Raw genomic sequence first — 16,316 nt, 5'->3', positions numbered from 1 at the left:
GTTAGTATACATTCACACACAGTCACAGTGGACAGTTTGACAACGAGCTGGTGTAGTTTCTGTTAGCGCTGGTGTAGTCTGAGTTAGCGCTGGTGTAGTCTGAGTTAGCGCTGGTGTAGTTGATGTTAGCGCTGGTGTAGTTGATGTTAGCGCTGGTGTAGTTTATGTTAGTACTGGTGTAGTTTATGTTAGCGCTGGTGTAGTTTATGTTAGTGCTGGTGTAGTCTGAGTTAGCGCTGGTGTAGTTGATGTTAGCGCTGGTGTAGTTTATGTTAGCGCTGGTGTAGTTTATGTTGGTTCTGGTGTAGTTTATGTTAGCGCTGGTGTAGTTTATGTTAGCACTGGTGTAGTTTATGTTAGCGCTGGTGTAGTTTATGTTGGTACTGGTGTAGTTGATGTTAGTACTGGTGTAGTTTATGTTGGTACTGGTGTAGTTGATGTTAGTGCTGGTGTAGTTTGAGTAAGCGCTGGTGTAGTTTATGTTAGCGCTGGTGTAGTTTATATTAGCACTGGTGTAGTTGATGTTAGTGCTGGTGTAGTCTGAGTTAGTGCTGGTGTAGTTTATGTTGGTACCGGTGTAGTTGATGTTAGTGCTGGTGTAGTTTGAGTAAGCGCTGGTGTAGTTTATGTTAGCACTGGTGTAGTTTATGTTAGTGCTGGTGTAGTTTATGTTAGCACTGGTGAAGTTGATGTTAGTGCTGGTGTAGTTTATGTTGGTACTGGTGTAGTTTGAGTTAGCACTAGTGTAGTTTATGTTAGCACTGGTGTAGTTGATGTTAGTGCTGGTGTAGTTTATGTTGGTACTGGTGTAGTTTATGTTAGTACTGGTGTAGTTTATGTTGGTACTGGTGTAGTTTATGTTGGTTCTGGTGTAGTTGATGTTAGTGCTGGTGTAGTTTATGTTGGTACTGGTGTAGTTTATGTTAGTACTGGTGTAGCTGACATCAGTACTGGTGCAGCTGGCAGGACTACTGGTGATGTCATGGCGACAGCCTTGGAGTTAAACCAGTGTCCCTCTCTAACCTGTCTGTCTCTCTGCAGTCCGAGTGGTGGAGGCCATGTGGAGACCAGCCCGCCGGCCTCCCCTCCACTGACCCCCCAGATGAGGAAGAGGAGGCTGTACAGCGCCGTACCAGGACGCACCTTCATCGCCACCCGGTCCCACGTCCCCCAGGGGACCGGAGAGATCCAGCTGCACCGAGGAGAGAGGGTCAAAGGTCAGACAGAGGAGCCCGTTGTCAGAATCGAGCCGTGTTGAGTGTTTGTGAGGACAGGTGGTCCTGACCGAGTGTGCTGTGGATCCACAGTTCTGTCAATCGGTGAAGGAGGATTCTGGGAAGGAAGCGTTAAAGGAAGAACCGGCTGGTTTCCTGCTGACTGTGTGGAGGAAGTCCAGATGAGACAGTACGACCCACGGCTGGGTAAAGCATTACTCAGAAACACGCACTGGACGCACAGATAGATGGTTTAACCTTCAGTATGTGACATACTACAGTCAAAGATGAGGTACTTTCATCCTGTACACTGTTTTTATCTCCTGTACTTCTACATACGTCCATGTTTGTTTCAGAGACGAGGGAGGACCGCACGAAGAGACTGTTCAGACATTACACCGTAGGATCGTATGACAACTACACCTCCTACAGGTAATACACCATCATTACACCTTCTGCAGGTACGCACCGCGACACTACTCCTCTTCAGGTGATGTGCTGATGTCACACACTTCTGGTCAGGTTAAACAACAAAACACACACATATAAAACAACATGTGGAAAAAACATGAGGTAAAAAATGTTTGAATGAATGAAACTTTGATTTAGATGCTGAATCAGTCACCACGTTAAATACTTGTATTAATTATCTAATATTTCTTCATGATGTGGAGACAAAACATCACATAAAACTAAGATTATTATCATTAACGTGACGTCAGTAAACACACAGTGCATCTTTACAGGAATACTGTAAAGTACTGTACTACTGTAATACTAAATATTATCTTTGGTACAAATTCAAGGTACTTGTACGTAACTTCAGTATTTACATCTCGGAGGTAAATATTGTACTTTTACTCCATTACGTTGGTCTGTCAGCTTTAGTGTGATTTTGCGTTTTCTCTGTTCGTCAGCGACTATGTGATCGAGGAGAAGACGGCCGTGCTGCAGAAGAGAGAGAGCGAGGGATTCGGCTTCGTCCTCAGAGGAGCTAAAGGTAGAAAGACGGATGGATGGATGATGGAGGAGTGGTGGGTGTTTGGAGGTGTTGGGAAAGAAAAAAGAGCTTTAAAACTCCTCGCTGCGTTGTTTCATAATGATGACAGAATCCACTGAGCGTCATCCCTGAAAGGATTATTACCACAGAGTTAAACTGGGAACCAGCAGAGCTCTGATGGTTCTAAACGTTCCCTCACTGATCTCCTCGATGTAGAACCAGAGCTTCCTGTTCGATCCCGCAGTCCTGTAGGTTCATATAAACATGTTTTCCTCCTCTTCTCCTCTCAAGCTGAGACCCCCATCGAGGAGTTTGCCCCCACCCCGGCGTTCCCCGCCCTGCAGTACCTGGAGTCCGTCGACCAAGGGGGAGTGGCCTGGAGGGCGGGGCTACGGACCGGAGACTTCCTCATTGAGGTATCAGCTGTCCGCTAAAGTGAGGCATCATTAGATCGCTGAAGCTCTGTGAGACGTTCACTGTCCGTCCGTCCGTCCGCTCTCCAGGTGAACGGCGCCGACGTGGTGAAGGTGGGTCACCGACAGGTCGTCTCTCTGATCCGTCAGGGTGGAAGTCGGCTGCTGATGAAGGTCGTATCTGTTTCCAGAAAATCAGAATCCAACCTGATCAGGAAGAAAGGTTTCCTCACTGCATTTCTTCACCTCCTCGTGCAGCAGCTGCTTTTATTAACGCTTTCTTCTTTTATTCACTTACACTGATGCCTGTTTTAAGTTTATCACCTCGACACAGATTTAGTCAGTTTTCTCATTTAAAACTCATATTAACTCTCATATAAATATGACTATCACACAATAATGATACAGTGATAATATTAATACAAAAACAGCATAAAGACACAAGCTGAAACAATTATTTGATTCGTCAGTTAACAGAAAAATATGTTTTCATTGTTTTGGTCACTTCAGAAAAAACCTTCACGTTTCTGTTTCCTGTCAGTTTAAACTGAACATTTCTGAGTTCTGCTTGAACAAAATGAGACGTTTTATTCGTGTTTTCTCTGGTTGAAATGACAAATAAACTGAACTTCAATCATGTGACTTTGCTCTGCCATAAATGATAAAATAACAAAAAAGGTGACTATTGTGCAAACTACACACTAACTACACACAAACTACACACCGTGTTTCCATCCCCAACTGTGATCTGATTGACTCTTGTCTTGTAGCTCCACCCCCTCCAAAACGAGCCCCGAGCACCTCGTTGACACTCCGATCCAAGTCCATGACCGCTGACCTGGAGGAGATAGGTAAAACAAACACACACACACACACACACACACACACACACACACACACAGTTCAGTCAAACTGTAGGAGTGTGTGTTGGTGACCTTTGCTCTGTCTGCAGCCAGGAGGAGGCGCATCGGTGAGTCTCATGGACCTGATGTGTCGTCGTTGTCGTGGATCCTGTTTTCATGTGTTTTATCTGTTGTGATGTCACACTGCACTGATGATGATGATGATGATGATGATGATGATGATAAAGATGATGATGGTGGTGTTGGTCTGTTGGCATGATGTTGGACGGATGTTATGATGTCACAGTGATGTCACAGGGCCGTAGCTGAGGAGGAAGTATTCAGATCCTTTACTAAAGTACTGATACCACAGTGTAAAAATACTCTGTAACAAGTAAAAGTCCTGCAGTGAAAATGAAGTATGTGAGTAACCATCAGGAAAATGTACTTCAGGTATTCAAAGTAAAAGTACTCAAAGCAGTAAAATGTCCCTTGTGACTGTTGTGGAATCTCGTCCTCCTTGTCCTCATGTCTGCACCTGTTGATCTTTATTCGTAACACGCCGGTGACTTGAACTGAACTACAGGTGTGAACACACCTTCAGCCCGTCAGGCAGGGACATCAAATTCACAGAAAATGTAGCAGAACCGAAAAGTGAAATTTGTCTCTTTCTGATTTGGAGTTTGGTCGATGGCTCAGACTCAAAAACGGGATCTGAAACAGGAAACGAAGCTTTAAACCAGATTCAGTTCGGACCCTCGGCGCTCTGACAGCGACGGCCCGCTGACCTCACTGACGTCACGTTGTCGTTGTGGTCCTGCTGTGATGTCACGAGGCCGTTTCCTCATTTCTGTTGGTTTATCTCCTTTTGATCGCGTCTCCTCCCTCCAGAGAAACTGGACGAGATGTTGGCCGGGGGTCAACAGGAAGTCGTTCTGAGGGGCCGCCCGTCAGACGACTTCAGAGCGGCGACGGTGAAACAGAGACCGACCAGCCGACGCATCACGCAGGCCGAGATCAATGTGAGTCTTTAACGGTCATAAACATCGACCCGACTCTTCAACACACGATGACATTTGTGGTGTGAGTAGTGTTGACCAATCACGTTTGAGCAGGCTTTGGTAGAAGGCAGGTGAGTCCGTATGGAGAGAAAAAGAAAAAAACAGGTAATCTCAGGACTCACCAGTTATCTATAATCTGGATATCTGCTGGTTACACTGGAGGCCGAATCATCGTCACACGACAGCTGATGAGGTCAGAGAGCGCAGCAGGTGACGAAGGCTGGTTTTGTTTTAAGGGGTCACAAACCAAAAAGGTCGGGAGCTCTGCGGTGCCCTGTGATTGGTCAGCTTCTGTCTCTGTAGTTACCTCCGCCGGTGGAGACTGAGGGTGAAAACATGTTCAACAGGTGAAACACATCCAACGAAACCTGCTGAGAGTCTATGATTTCAGACTGAATGTGTGTGTGTGTGTGTGTGTGTGTGTGTGTGCGTGTGCGTGTGCGTGTGTGTGTGCGTGTGTGTGTGTGCGTGTGCAGTCCCTGTTTGAGCGTCAGGGTCTGGTGCCCCCCACAGCTCCAGAGAAGAGCACCATGGCTTTACCTCGAGGAATGTCCAGAACCAAGAGCTTCGGTGAGACACACACACACACACACACACACACACACACGCACACGCGCGCACACACCCACACACACACACACACGGGTTCATACAGTACACACATACATGTTACTACAGATGGCACCTCAAGTACTCGATGACAGACGATGAAATATTGATTTTACTTCTCCATGGTTACGGCGGCAGGCACACCTGAGGACGACAGGATCTCGGCTCTGATCAATGAAAGCCGCTTTCCACGGAGCTCCTCGCTGACGGACAGCTTCATCCCTCCTCCTCCTCAAACAGCTCCGCCCCCTCCTCCCTCCGCCTCCTCCACCTCCTCGCTCTTCCTCCTCGACTCTGGTCCTCCCCCCTCCTTCCTCCCCCCTCCTCCTCCGGCCAGAGGGGAGGGGCTAACCCGCTCCAGCTTCAAGCCCGGGGCGGAGCCGAGGCTCCAGGAGCTCTCCGACTCACCGACGAGGAGCCACGCCCACGCCGAGCGCCAGAGGAAGGCGAGGTCGATGATCATCCTGCAGGACACGCCGCCGCCGCTGCAGCCCGACGCACACGCCGCTGCCACGCACACGCTGCACACTGCCACACACACTGCCACACACACGCTTCACACCGCCACACACACCTCCACGCTGTCTCTCCACAGCACCAGCCCCGCCCTCGGTCACTCACCGCTGTCACGCCGCCGGGGGCGACCAATAGAAAACCCTTATGCTAACGTGGGACAACAGGCTCCGCCCTCCAAGCCGCAGAGGAGAAAGTCACCTTTGTTGAAACAACTTCCTGTTGAGGAGCAGGGTTAGGATTGTTCAGACCTGTTATCTTTCTGATTCTATGGAGTTACATTTGTGCCTCATTTCCTGAGAGCATTATGGGATGTTTGTCACAGTTTCAAGTTACACCTTCATTAAATTCCATTAACCAACTACTTACATTGGTTGGTAGCTGCCAACATTAATAGTTACAATGTGTTTGCTGTCAATTAACCGAGTTAACTACTGGTTAGCTAGCTACCAACCAAGATACCTAACTGATGAATGGAATGTCATCAGGGTTTCTGGATCTGCACTAACAGCTTCGTACGCGGTGGTTTATCGACCATTCTCGCATTTGTACCCTTGTGACTGATGACCTACTTAATGATCGACCTGCAGACAAAACAGCCAATCAGAAATGACCTGCCGAAACTCCAGCACGCTGTAAAATGTGTCAGCTTGAGCGAGTCTGCAGGAAAAACTCAAAAGTGCATTCGAGCCAAAGAGTGACACTAATTAAATGGTTCTCCGTTTGTGCTTGCAGAAAACATTTTTGTCAAACATCCCACTAAGTGGTTTGGACTCCTCACTCAGTCTGACATCTTGTTTTTTTTGTCCCTCCAGGACTTGGAATGAAAGATCATGATTCGTCCAAATTAGAGCTACCCGGCAGCCCCAGCCGGGCGGAGCTGTACCAGCAGCAGGTTCTTTCGGAGCGTGCTCGGGTTCAGGGCCGCAGGTCGTCTCTCTTCCTGTCTGTGGAGGGAGCCGGGTCAGAAAACCAGGTGCCACCCCTCCTGACCCAGAGCCACTCAATGGACGACCTTGGCGAGCTTCCTCCTCCGGCGCCGGTCCTGTCGCCCTCACCAACTCCTCACACCTTCCTCCACCCGCTGACAGGAAAACCTTTAGGTCAGTCTGACACAATGTATTCTGCATTAGTTGATGACAATAATCGAATTGCAGTGATCAATTCAGATCAACCTTCTCCTGCTGAAAACAGGACTGTACCATTTTGTTGGCATCAAGCAAGCATTCTGCTTAAAGATGGGTTCCAGGGTATCAAATTTATCATTAAATTATAATCCATGAGACACAGAAGGGGACCTAGAACGCAGCCTTGAGGTACTCCACAGAACAGAATAGGACTCAGGACAGAGTTGAGGTACTGCACAGGGAGGGGCAGTGGATAATGTGAAACTACCACAATCAATAGTAAACTGTAGAAAATTCACTCGAGCGCAGCGTCCCAACAGTTTCATGACGCCTGAAAATCCATCCATACTAAAGCTGACACCTTTTCTCTTCTCTCCTCAGACCCCTCATCTCCACTCGCCCTGGCCCTTGCTGCTCGAGAACGAGCGCTCACTGCTCGCACGCCGAGCCCAGAGCCTCGACTAAAGCATGCGTCTGCCTCCACCACACCCATCCCCACCCCTGCTGCCAGCCCAGAGGGCAGACATAAGCGCACCCCTATTACCACCCCGCAGAGCAGCCCTGAGCCACGATCCAAACGCACCACCCCTCAGACAAGTCCTGAGCAGCGAACCAAGCGCACCACTCCCCAGACCAGTCCTGAGCTGAGGCACAAACGCATAACCCCGCCCTTGTTCCCTGATGGACAGGTGGAGCGTCCTGAAACAGAGGGAGGAGTGACATCACCTGCCGGCCCCTCACCTGAGCGCTGGAGACCCACCCCCTTGCCAGCGCTGGCCAATGAGACTCACCCTGCTCTGATTGACAGGCGCAGAAGCCTCACTGTGGGCAGCTCAGAGGAGGAGGGCGGGGCTTACACGGTCACACTTCCACCAGCGCTGCTGTCATCCAGTGACGAGGAGACAAGGGAGGAGCTCCGCAGAATTGGTCTGGTAACTCCACCCCCTGCATTTGCTGCTACTCCTGCCCCTCCTCCCCCATCTTCCCTCACCTTGTTGCCACGGCGAGGTGGGGAAGGAGGGGGAGGAGAGAGTGGTCCTGATTCCCTGGGTAGACGAGGAGACGAGGAAGAAGGAGGTGACGAACGGCTCCACGACAGCTCCTCCTCTCCCAGCTCGCTCCCTCCCTCCATCACCTTGGCCTCCCCTCCTGCTCCAACTTCCCCTTCCTCCCCTCCTGCGGCTCACCCTTCCCCTTCCTCCCCCTCCACCTCCCCGATTGCTCTGAAGCCACGCCTCCGTTCACCTATTGGTCGGGGCCGCTCTGCACTCCGGGACCCTCTGCTGAAGCAATCCTCAGACAGTGAGCTCCTCCCGTCTGCTGCATCCTCCTCCTCCCCCTCCTCCCCACTCTGTTCCTCCCCCACCGGTGGCGGTGGCCGACAGCCGCGCTACCTGTTCCAGAGGAGGTCCAAGCTGTGGGGAGGCGGGGACGACCGTGGGGACGACCGGCGAGGCCTCAGCCCGGAGGAAGGCCGTCCGGCAGCACTGGGAGGTCAGGGGTCAGGGTCGGCCGTGGATCTGACCAGCCGCTCAGCATCAGCACTGGAGCTGAGTGGCAGGGCGGGTTCTGGTCTGGATCTGGCTAATCGGCTCCAGCTGCTCAACAAAGACAGTCACTCTCTGGGGGAGGAGCCGAGTCCCCTCGATCCGGGCCGGAGATCACCAGTAGGAGGCGCCAGGTACATCAAAATGCCTTCTATTGTAAATACTGTAGTATTGTTAACCCAGTAGTACTACTATGTGTGTGTGTGTGTGTGTGTGTGTGTGTGTGTGTGTGTACGCACGTATTGTAACAGAATCTGTTGTTTGTGTTGTTCCAGATGTGTGGACAGTGGACAGAGTAAATCGTATGTTTTTGTCTCTGGTAAACATTTCTCGTTATCGCTAAGAGATGATTTTCATTCGCTAACAGCTAACTAACATGCACCTTCTTCGCAGATGACTAACTACTAAATGTCTGCAACTACTATCCAACCCGTGTTTGGAATAAAAACTAGGAATTGACCTTTTGCTAAAGACCTCCCCGAAAATCAAATATCCAAATTGGCAAACGCAGCAAAGGCTGTCGAGCTTTGTATGTCTCAACATGTGGTATCTATGTGAAAGGTGCCTTTTCTAAACCAAATCACAAAAGAGCAGGAAATAGATTAAACAGTGTTTATCTGCTCAAATGTGTGCCACAAATATTAGCATATCTGACATAGGTGTTAGCATAGCATTGGCTTTTATAAATCCCTCGTCCTTGTCACTTGTTCTGTAGGAAATCAAAAATCCAGAAAGGGTTACGTTAGTGTTGTATCACGCTGGTGATAACTAGATCCACATGGATCGTTAGCTAGTGACGATTAATAACTTTCGCGTGGGGCATGCTAGCTTTAGCCTTATGGTGTATGGACATAACCATCAAAGGCATATTACTGACCTTTTTTACGGGCTTCTCATTTTAAAATGAGTCAGCAGTAGACAGAGTTTAATTAGCACTGGTTAGCGAGCTAGCTAAAGCTCATGAAGTCCGCCAACAACAGTTATCTCAGGCAGCAATATCCACTGCTGTTTTAAATCAAGAAGCTTGTTTGTCAAATTAGCAAGAATTTTGAGGTAAATCTGCCGCGGTCATCACTGTAAACTCAGTATGTGCCGTAACGACAGTAACTAACGGGAGCAGGGCTTTACAAACGGTCAATTAGCACCTCCATGTTTATTCATATACTGCTTAATGTGTTGCAGGTTGTTCTCTAGTCTTGGTGAACTCCACACGATCTCCCAGCGAGGATACGGCGCCAGTTATACAGTCCGACCAGGAAGCCGCTACCCCGTCACTCGCCGGAGCCCCTCCCCCTCGCCCTCCCCATCTGATAGGTCAATAGGTATTGCCTCCTCCTCCTGCTCTGAAAGGCCAGACCTGAGTTCGGGTCGCGGTCTAACCATCTTGAAGTCGTCCAGTCTAAGTCTCCCCTCAGAACCGAAGGAGGTTCGGTTTGTGATGCGAAGTGCCAGTGCACGAACCAGGTCCCGTTCACCCTCACCTTCACCCCACGCCTCTCCCTGCCCCTCCCCGGTCCTCAGCGGGCCCCTTTTGGCCCTTCGGCCATGGAGGCAGCGGCCCCTCAACTTGTGGAATAAATATGACGTGGGTGACTGGCTGGAGAGCGTGGGCCTGGCCGAGCACCGCCAGCGCTTCCAGGAGCACGAGATCGAAGGCTCCCATCTCCCTGCCCTCACCAAAGACGACTACGTGGAGCTGGGCGTCACCAGACTGGGACACCGAATCAACATCGAGAGGGCACTCAGACAGCTGCTGGATGGTTCCACTTGACCCCTCACCTCTGACCACTAACTCTAGACATCCTGAACTGTGACCTCATAACCCCTGACCTCTGGTCAGACACTAGGCCATCTCTTTGACTAGGATATCTTAGCAGTGACTGAATCTTTAGACCTTTTTACCAACGTGGAGCCCAGCTCTCTGAGTGATCTCGGTGACATTTTGGCTTATCAGCTCTTTGATCAACCCAAAAGGACTGGCAGCACCAAGGTCTGTGTCTGGCATTTGGTTTTAGTGTAGTTTTAGACCTCCAAGATTTAGCTTGGCCTCTGTCTTCTGATGCCTCGAGTTTATGCCGTAAAAACCCTCGACCAAATTTGTCGTTTCAGAGTAAAAAGAGAACATTGAATGAAACGTCCAGTCAGCGTTATGTTAGTTGCTGCTGGAGTCGACCAGGCGGAAGCTGAAGCTAATGCTAATGCTAATTTTGGCTGATTACCTTTCAGTCTCAGGCTGCCGTGGACTAAAAAAAACAAGCATATTTTCATATTTGAGAAGCTGTACGCAGCGAGTTTTTGAAATGTTTGCCTTAAAAAGACAACTGATCGATTATTAAAATTATTTTCAAATTCATCTTTCTTTGGCTAATCAATGAGCTAATCTGTTAGATGGAGTTGATAAACTCCATCTAACAGATTACGAGGGTCTGCACCATAAACGTTTGCCTTGCTAACATTCTGTGCTGGCTAGTGAAATAGCTGTCTCAAATAATGATGTAACGTAGCTGCTAAACAAATAACTTTCTTTTTCTGTTTGTTTTCTGTATATTTTGATGTAAATCATCACAAAACACTGAGGGACATCGTGTTCTGCAGCGTTACGTTAGCATGTGGCTTACCGAGCTAACTGGCGCTGGACACGGAGCTTTACTGCCAGTCTGGGCAGGTGGCGGGTCATTGATCAAAGAGCTGATCTGACAAACTGATTAATGAGACGGGTTGTTGTCCTCGTGCCATTCTGCGTCCCCAGATGAGTTTAGCTGGACTTTTGCTAGCAGAGCTGGACGATTAGCGAGCTACTGGGAGTCTCTACCTTAACAACAGGAGATTAGCTGAGGATATTTCTCCGACCTTTCACAGAAAGTTCTTGTGACTTTTTTTGTTTGTTTTGTTTTTCCAAATATCACTCATGAAGAATTTGTGTTTATTTTGAGTTCATATCTTAATACCGATCATTTAGAATTTATGAATAACAAGTAATAACGTGGTGGTGACGACTTAACAGAGTTTCTAATAGTTTGGAAAATGATTTTGAGTTCCTTATGATTTGACAATGAGTTGAATTTCAAGGTCGTTTCGGTGATGTTTTGGAATTCATAATGATTTGTCAATGAGTGTGACTTTGTGCTGATGTGCTGTGTGTTTCAGGGAGAGCTGCAGCAGAGCTCCAACTGTAAACCTCTCTGGTTTCTAACCTGCTTACTGAGGGCTTACTGTACATGGTGCTATCTGTTTAAAGCCATTTGTACAGAAAATACCTTTCTCCTTCCCCCCTACACCTTCCTCACACTGACACCTGGATCTCTTCGGTCAACCCTTCAACTCCACTGAGTTCATCCTAAATCAGTCAAGTGCGGCTCTACCTGCCATAAACATCCTGCAGTAAAGGTAACTCGCCAGGAACAGGCCATATATGGAGTTTCCTCCCTGCCATATTGGGGATCTCTTCCCTGCCATACATGGAGTTTCCTCCAGACCATATATGGAGTTTACAGCAGGCTATAAAAGGAGTTGCCCAAATACAGTTTACATGTGAAGTCAACAAAATTTGTCTTTATGAGTTAAGATGCGGTCAAACCGAAATTCCTTCCTCGTTCGTTTCAATAAAGACGACTGATCGGCCTCGCAAAGAGGTCAGTGTGACTGAACTTTGAACTTACAACTTCCTCCAGTGTCCAGTCTGATAGGAAGGCCGGAAATGACAGCTGCTTTAGGAAACATAATTCATATCCTTTAAATATCACTGCACACAGTCAAGTACTACAAGTGTCAGAAGAGCGATGCTGCTTGACTCTAAGAACAATTAAACGGGTTAATGACAGTAAAGTCGGGCTGGATGATAAAGCAAAGAAAGACCAATAATATATTTTATAGGTCTTGAAGACACAACTCTGATTCCAGAACAGTCTGGACTCTGTGAAACCATCAATAAAACAGAATGTGATCTTTTTAATCCTTTTTAACATAAACTACCTGAAAACAGCACAAAGTCAATACATTTAATGTTTTTCCTCATCAGCTTCACTGATTTTTGTAAATATCTGCTTCTTCAGAATCTGAATCTCAGTAAACAGTTTGATTATTGATGATTGGTTCAACACAGAGTTCAGACTGTTCTGGGATCAGAGGTTTAATTAAACGAGTATTATAAAAGAACTGAAAGGCTCAATATGACAATCACAGATTCATGTCTAGGTGTTTTATAATCTGTGCAGCACACGACGGCCTCGATCACAGACCGTCAAAGCAGCTTCTCACCACAGTTATCGAGTAAATGTCTTCTTGAAGAATCCGGTCTGACCGCAGCGTTAACAGCTTCACTGAACATAACTCTTAAAGAAACTCTCGGAGACAAATACAAAGATTTCTCTCTGTGCATGCAGCCCAGCTGTAGCCTAGCTTAGCACAAAGACTGAAAGCAGCTTTATCAGCAGTGTAAAAATACACCTTCCAACAGGGAAGTCTGACTGACATGTCGAGTCTTGTCCCGCTGACCTTTGTTGACGGTAGATTAAGAGTTCAAACCCAACACGAAGACGACGCTAACTGCTGCTAAAACCACGGTGTCTCGTTTGTATCTCATCACCTTTCTATACCTGTCCATCAAACAAGAGACAGCATGTAAGTGAGACACCTGTGGCATCACTGGAAGGTGTATTTCCTTCACGTTTTTCCTTTAATTGGGACGTTGAGCGCTTTCAGTCTTTGTCCAGTGGAGGGAACTGTCCGTCATTACTGCTAAGACTCCCTCTTTTCTTAATAACTTCACACGATGAACTTTCACGATTTGACACAACAACACTCCGACACGTTAGTCTGTCCCCTTGATTCCCTTCTGAAGCACAATCAATGTTCCAGTGCCTGTTTCCTCATCAAATACTGCGTTTCTCCAGCGTTTCCTCCCACTGACGTACCTGAACACAAGCCGAGCCACAATCATGAATCCCAAAGTTGTACAAGTTCTACGACCTGCCAATGGCAGAGCACAGGGGTGTCGAATGTATAGTCTATGTACAGCACATGACAGTAGACTTCATAGTCTGTATAATATATATTACCATAGAATAATGTAGCTATAGTGTAAAATATAAAGTATAGCAGACAAGAAAATGTATACAGTAATATTTTGGTAGACCGTAGTCTATAAAGTCTTTATCCACATGTGATATTCAGTCTTTGTAAGCAGCTACACATCATGTTTGAAAGCTGTTTTAGCACAAAATGAAAAAAGATCACGACGGGTTTTAAAGCTTCAGTGAGCTGAAAGAGATTTCAACAACAAAAGACAGCAGTGAATCTTTGAAGAGTAACACTAAATAAACTCGCATGAAGTCAGAAAGTCACTTATTCATCATAGTTATTCATCCTATCAGTGACCTCTAGTCTGAGTCTGCAGTGCTAAGGAGCAGTTATTGATCCCCCATCAAGACATACGAACAAAAAACCAGCAGTGAGAATCTGGATCCTTTCAGATCCCTTACTGGATCTGGTTTGGTTAAGTTTTCACTGGTGGGTTTCATTCTCCCAGACCACCTCAGTCCAGGTGTTCTGAACTGTCTCTAATGCTCATCACAATTCTTAGAAACAGAGTTACATATATAACCATCATATCCATCTGGAGCTGCTTGAAAAGCATCCATCAAACCTCTTAATTCATCTTTAAAGCAGCGTCACAGACAGACAGACAAGTGTGCGTGCGGCTGTTTGCACTGACTGAACGTCACATGTCTCAGCTGTACACTGTATGTATAGTATATATTATAATGGACTATAGTCTACTGTACAGTCATCCACAGAGTGAGACGGGCTGTCGCTTTCTCTGCAGTGTAACAATAAAAATCAGTGATGGAGAGGTCATGTGACCTCTTAACCTCTGACCTCAGGTCCCCACTGGGAATCCCTCTGTACACTAAAATAGACGTGAGGTCATTCACTTGTAGGATTTCTCAGCCAATCAGAAACTCAACCAGCAAACTTGCTGCTAAAACTGTCATCAGTGACATGAAGTGTTCCTCCGCTGGCAAAAGTATTTCCTTCTTTATTTTTCCTGCAGTTCTACCTTCCGTCCATCACCAGTCAAATCACTGTCAGCTAGCAGGTCACTTAGATCAAGATCCCAACTTTCAAGGTAACCACATGATGCTAAGACCAGTTTCAGCCTGATTCTGGATCCATGAATCACGTCTAAAGAGTGAAACTCCTACAAACTGCAGCCCTGTTGTCCAGATTCCTTCAGGTTTACTAACAAAACTGTTCCACTCCTCAAAAACAGTTTGTGATTAGGGGCAACAACTGCTACCACAACCAGACCCTTACTGTTATTAACATGGCGGCCAGTGATGCCTTCATGCAGACTCTTATGTTGTGAAAAGGGAGTTTTTTTTCTTATAAACAATGTTCAACAAATGACTGTGAGGTGTTGTCAGCGCAAAAACAACAAAAACTATGAACAGCTGTGTTTGAAAATATCTGATTGTTTGGTAAAAAGTCAAAGATACGACTCAGAGAAGTCAACTCAGATTCCCACGAAGCAAACCAAGTTTAAGACTCTCTGCTGTGGCGCTAATGACGGCTAAAGATTTAGCTTTGTAAAAAAATCTACAATGCTTGTGCTTCAATGCTGCACAACACTGAGGTTAGCATTAAAAGACAGAATGTGGAAAACTTCGTCAGATAAACGCAGTAATGCAGAGGCGTCCTGATACAGAAGAAAACGTTCTGTTCGAGGAACATCTGGTTCCACGTTAACTGACGGCTTGTTTCTTTAGGCTGATTTTGTCTCCTGAAGGAACACGTCCCCAAAACAGCAGCAAAGCTCTAAAGCGCTGCATTAGCATGTATGCTAGTTGATAACGTTACCAGATGAAGGTCTGCGAGCTATTTTTCTGCTAAAAGACTGAAAAAATGATTAAGACCATTCAAATCTATAAACTTGCACCGAGAACAGAAAGTATTATTTTCACACAACACCAAAAAAATGCTAATGCTAATCAAGCTTACTGCTAGCAGTCTGCTAACCATACTGGCCAATGGTTTGTCTTTTTCTTTTTTTAAAAATTTGATTCTGTTGTAGAAAACTTTGCCAAACATGGTCCGAGAAAACCGAATCTGGTCTCAGTTACAAAGAACCAGACGGACCCATGAAGACCTCTTTAGCCTTTAGCATCCTCTAAACCTTCATCTCAAACTTGTCCATGATGCTCCTTTGCTGGGACACTTTATGCTGCAGTGTTCTTTGTTTTTCTTCCTTAACAACACAAATTCTCAAAATCAACCAAACTTCCCGCTCTAACTTAAGCTACATGTTATGCTAGCTAACACGACGGCTGAAAATGACATTGAGACAAATCCTTGGTGATTGGTTCAGGAAATTCTCCCAAGAAAAGAAACGTGTGACTAATTAGCAGTGGTTGAAAGTAACTGAGTACATTTACTCAAGTACAGTATTTTACAGTATACAGTACAGTATGATTTTGAGGTACTTGTACTTTACATGATGCTAGTTCACTCCACCACATTTCAGAAAGAGATATTCGACTTTTCACTACTGCGTTATCACGTGACTTCCTGCCTAATAATGACCGCCGCTGAACCAACATCCTGTTATCATACGAAAGCTAAAGTCAGGCTGCTTCAGACTCTGACATAAATTCTTTTTATCGTTCGTTCTTTTTCTTCTCTTCACAAAGTAAATTCACTTTCTAACGATTCACGGTTTAAAGTCGACTGTTAAAGACGTTTTTTATGTCAACTACAACCAAGACCAACACACATATGAAAGTACTTTTACTTTTGATACTTTAATTTGTTGCTAATACTTAAGTTATGAATGCAGAGTATTTTTCTACTGTGGTATTAGTACATGATTTCTTCCACCACTGCTAATTATCAACCATAGACTGACAGATGGAGTCAACATGGCGACAGCAGACACCAGAATGATCATTTAAAGAGACGGAATAAAGAGCCAAGATGGCTGCCACTGCAAATC

At 46.4% G+C, this 16,316-nt stretch overlaps 1 protein-coding gene and 1 long non-coding RNA gene across 4 annotated transcripts in view; one reads left to right on the top strand and one right to left on the bottom strand.

Annotated features, from left to right (window-relative positions):
* shank3b (SH3 and multiple ankyrin repeat domains 3b) overlaps positions 1-15,287 on the top strand; it is a 37,648-nt gene extending 22,361 nt beyond the window's left edge. For 2 of the 3 annotated variants that reach the window (XM_076722895.1, XM_076722896.1), the window contains exons 14-27: positions 1,042-1,217; positions 1,308-1,421; positions 1,571-1,646; positions 2,132-2,214; positions 2,506-2,630; positions 2,718-2,850; positions 3,398-3,478; positions 3,580-3,597; positions 4,361-4,491; positions 5,007-5,100; positions 5,278-5,886; positions 6,468-6,755; positions 7,161-8,460; positions 9,509-15,287. In XM_076722895.1, the coding sequence (XP_076579010.1) occupies positions 1,042-1,217; positions 1,308-1,421; positions 1,571-1,646; positions 2,132-2,214; positions 2,506-2,630; positions 2,718-2,850; positions 3,398-3,478; positions 3,580-3,597; positions 4,361-4,491; positions 5,007-5,100; positions 5,278-5,886; positions 6,468-6,755; positions 7,161-8,460; positions 9,509-10,097 (3,817 nt within the window). In that variant the 3' untranslated portion in view covers positions 10,098-15,287. The remainder of the gene's footprint in view (positions 1-1,041; positions 1,218-1,307; positions 1,422-1,570; positions 1,647-2,131; positions 2,215-2,505; positions 2,631-2,717; positions 2,851-3,397; positions 3,479-3,579; positions 3,598-4,360; positions 4,492-5,006; positions 5,101-5,277; positions 5,887-6,467; positions 6,756-7,160; positions 8,461-9,508) is intronic. The other variant, XM_076722897.1, reaches the window with a different exon arrangement.
* Positions 2,682-3,707, bottom strand: LOC143315282 (uncharacterized). Its single transcript, XR_013075874.1, has 3 exons — positions 3,613-3,707; positions 3,352-3,465; positions 2,682-2,808 (listed from the first exon to the last, which is right to left on the bottom strand). It is a non-coding gene; the product is annotated as an uncharacterized LOC143315282 (long non-coding RNA).
* Positions 15,288-16,316: the final 1,029 nt, after the last annotated feature.

The sequence above is a fragment of the Chaetodon auriga genome, chromosome 22 (assembly GCF_051107435.1).
Source record: "Chaetodon auriga isolate fChaAug3 chromosome 22, fChaAug3.hap1, whole genome shotgun sequence".
NCBI classification, from domain to species: Eukaryota; Metazoa; Chordata; class Actinopteri; order Chaetodontiformes; family Chaetodontidae; genus Chaetodon; species Chaetodon auriga.
This window is presented reverse-complemented; position numbering and strand designations above follow the sequence as displayed.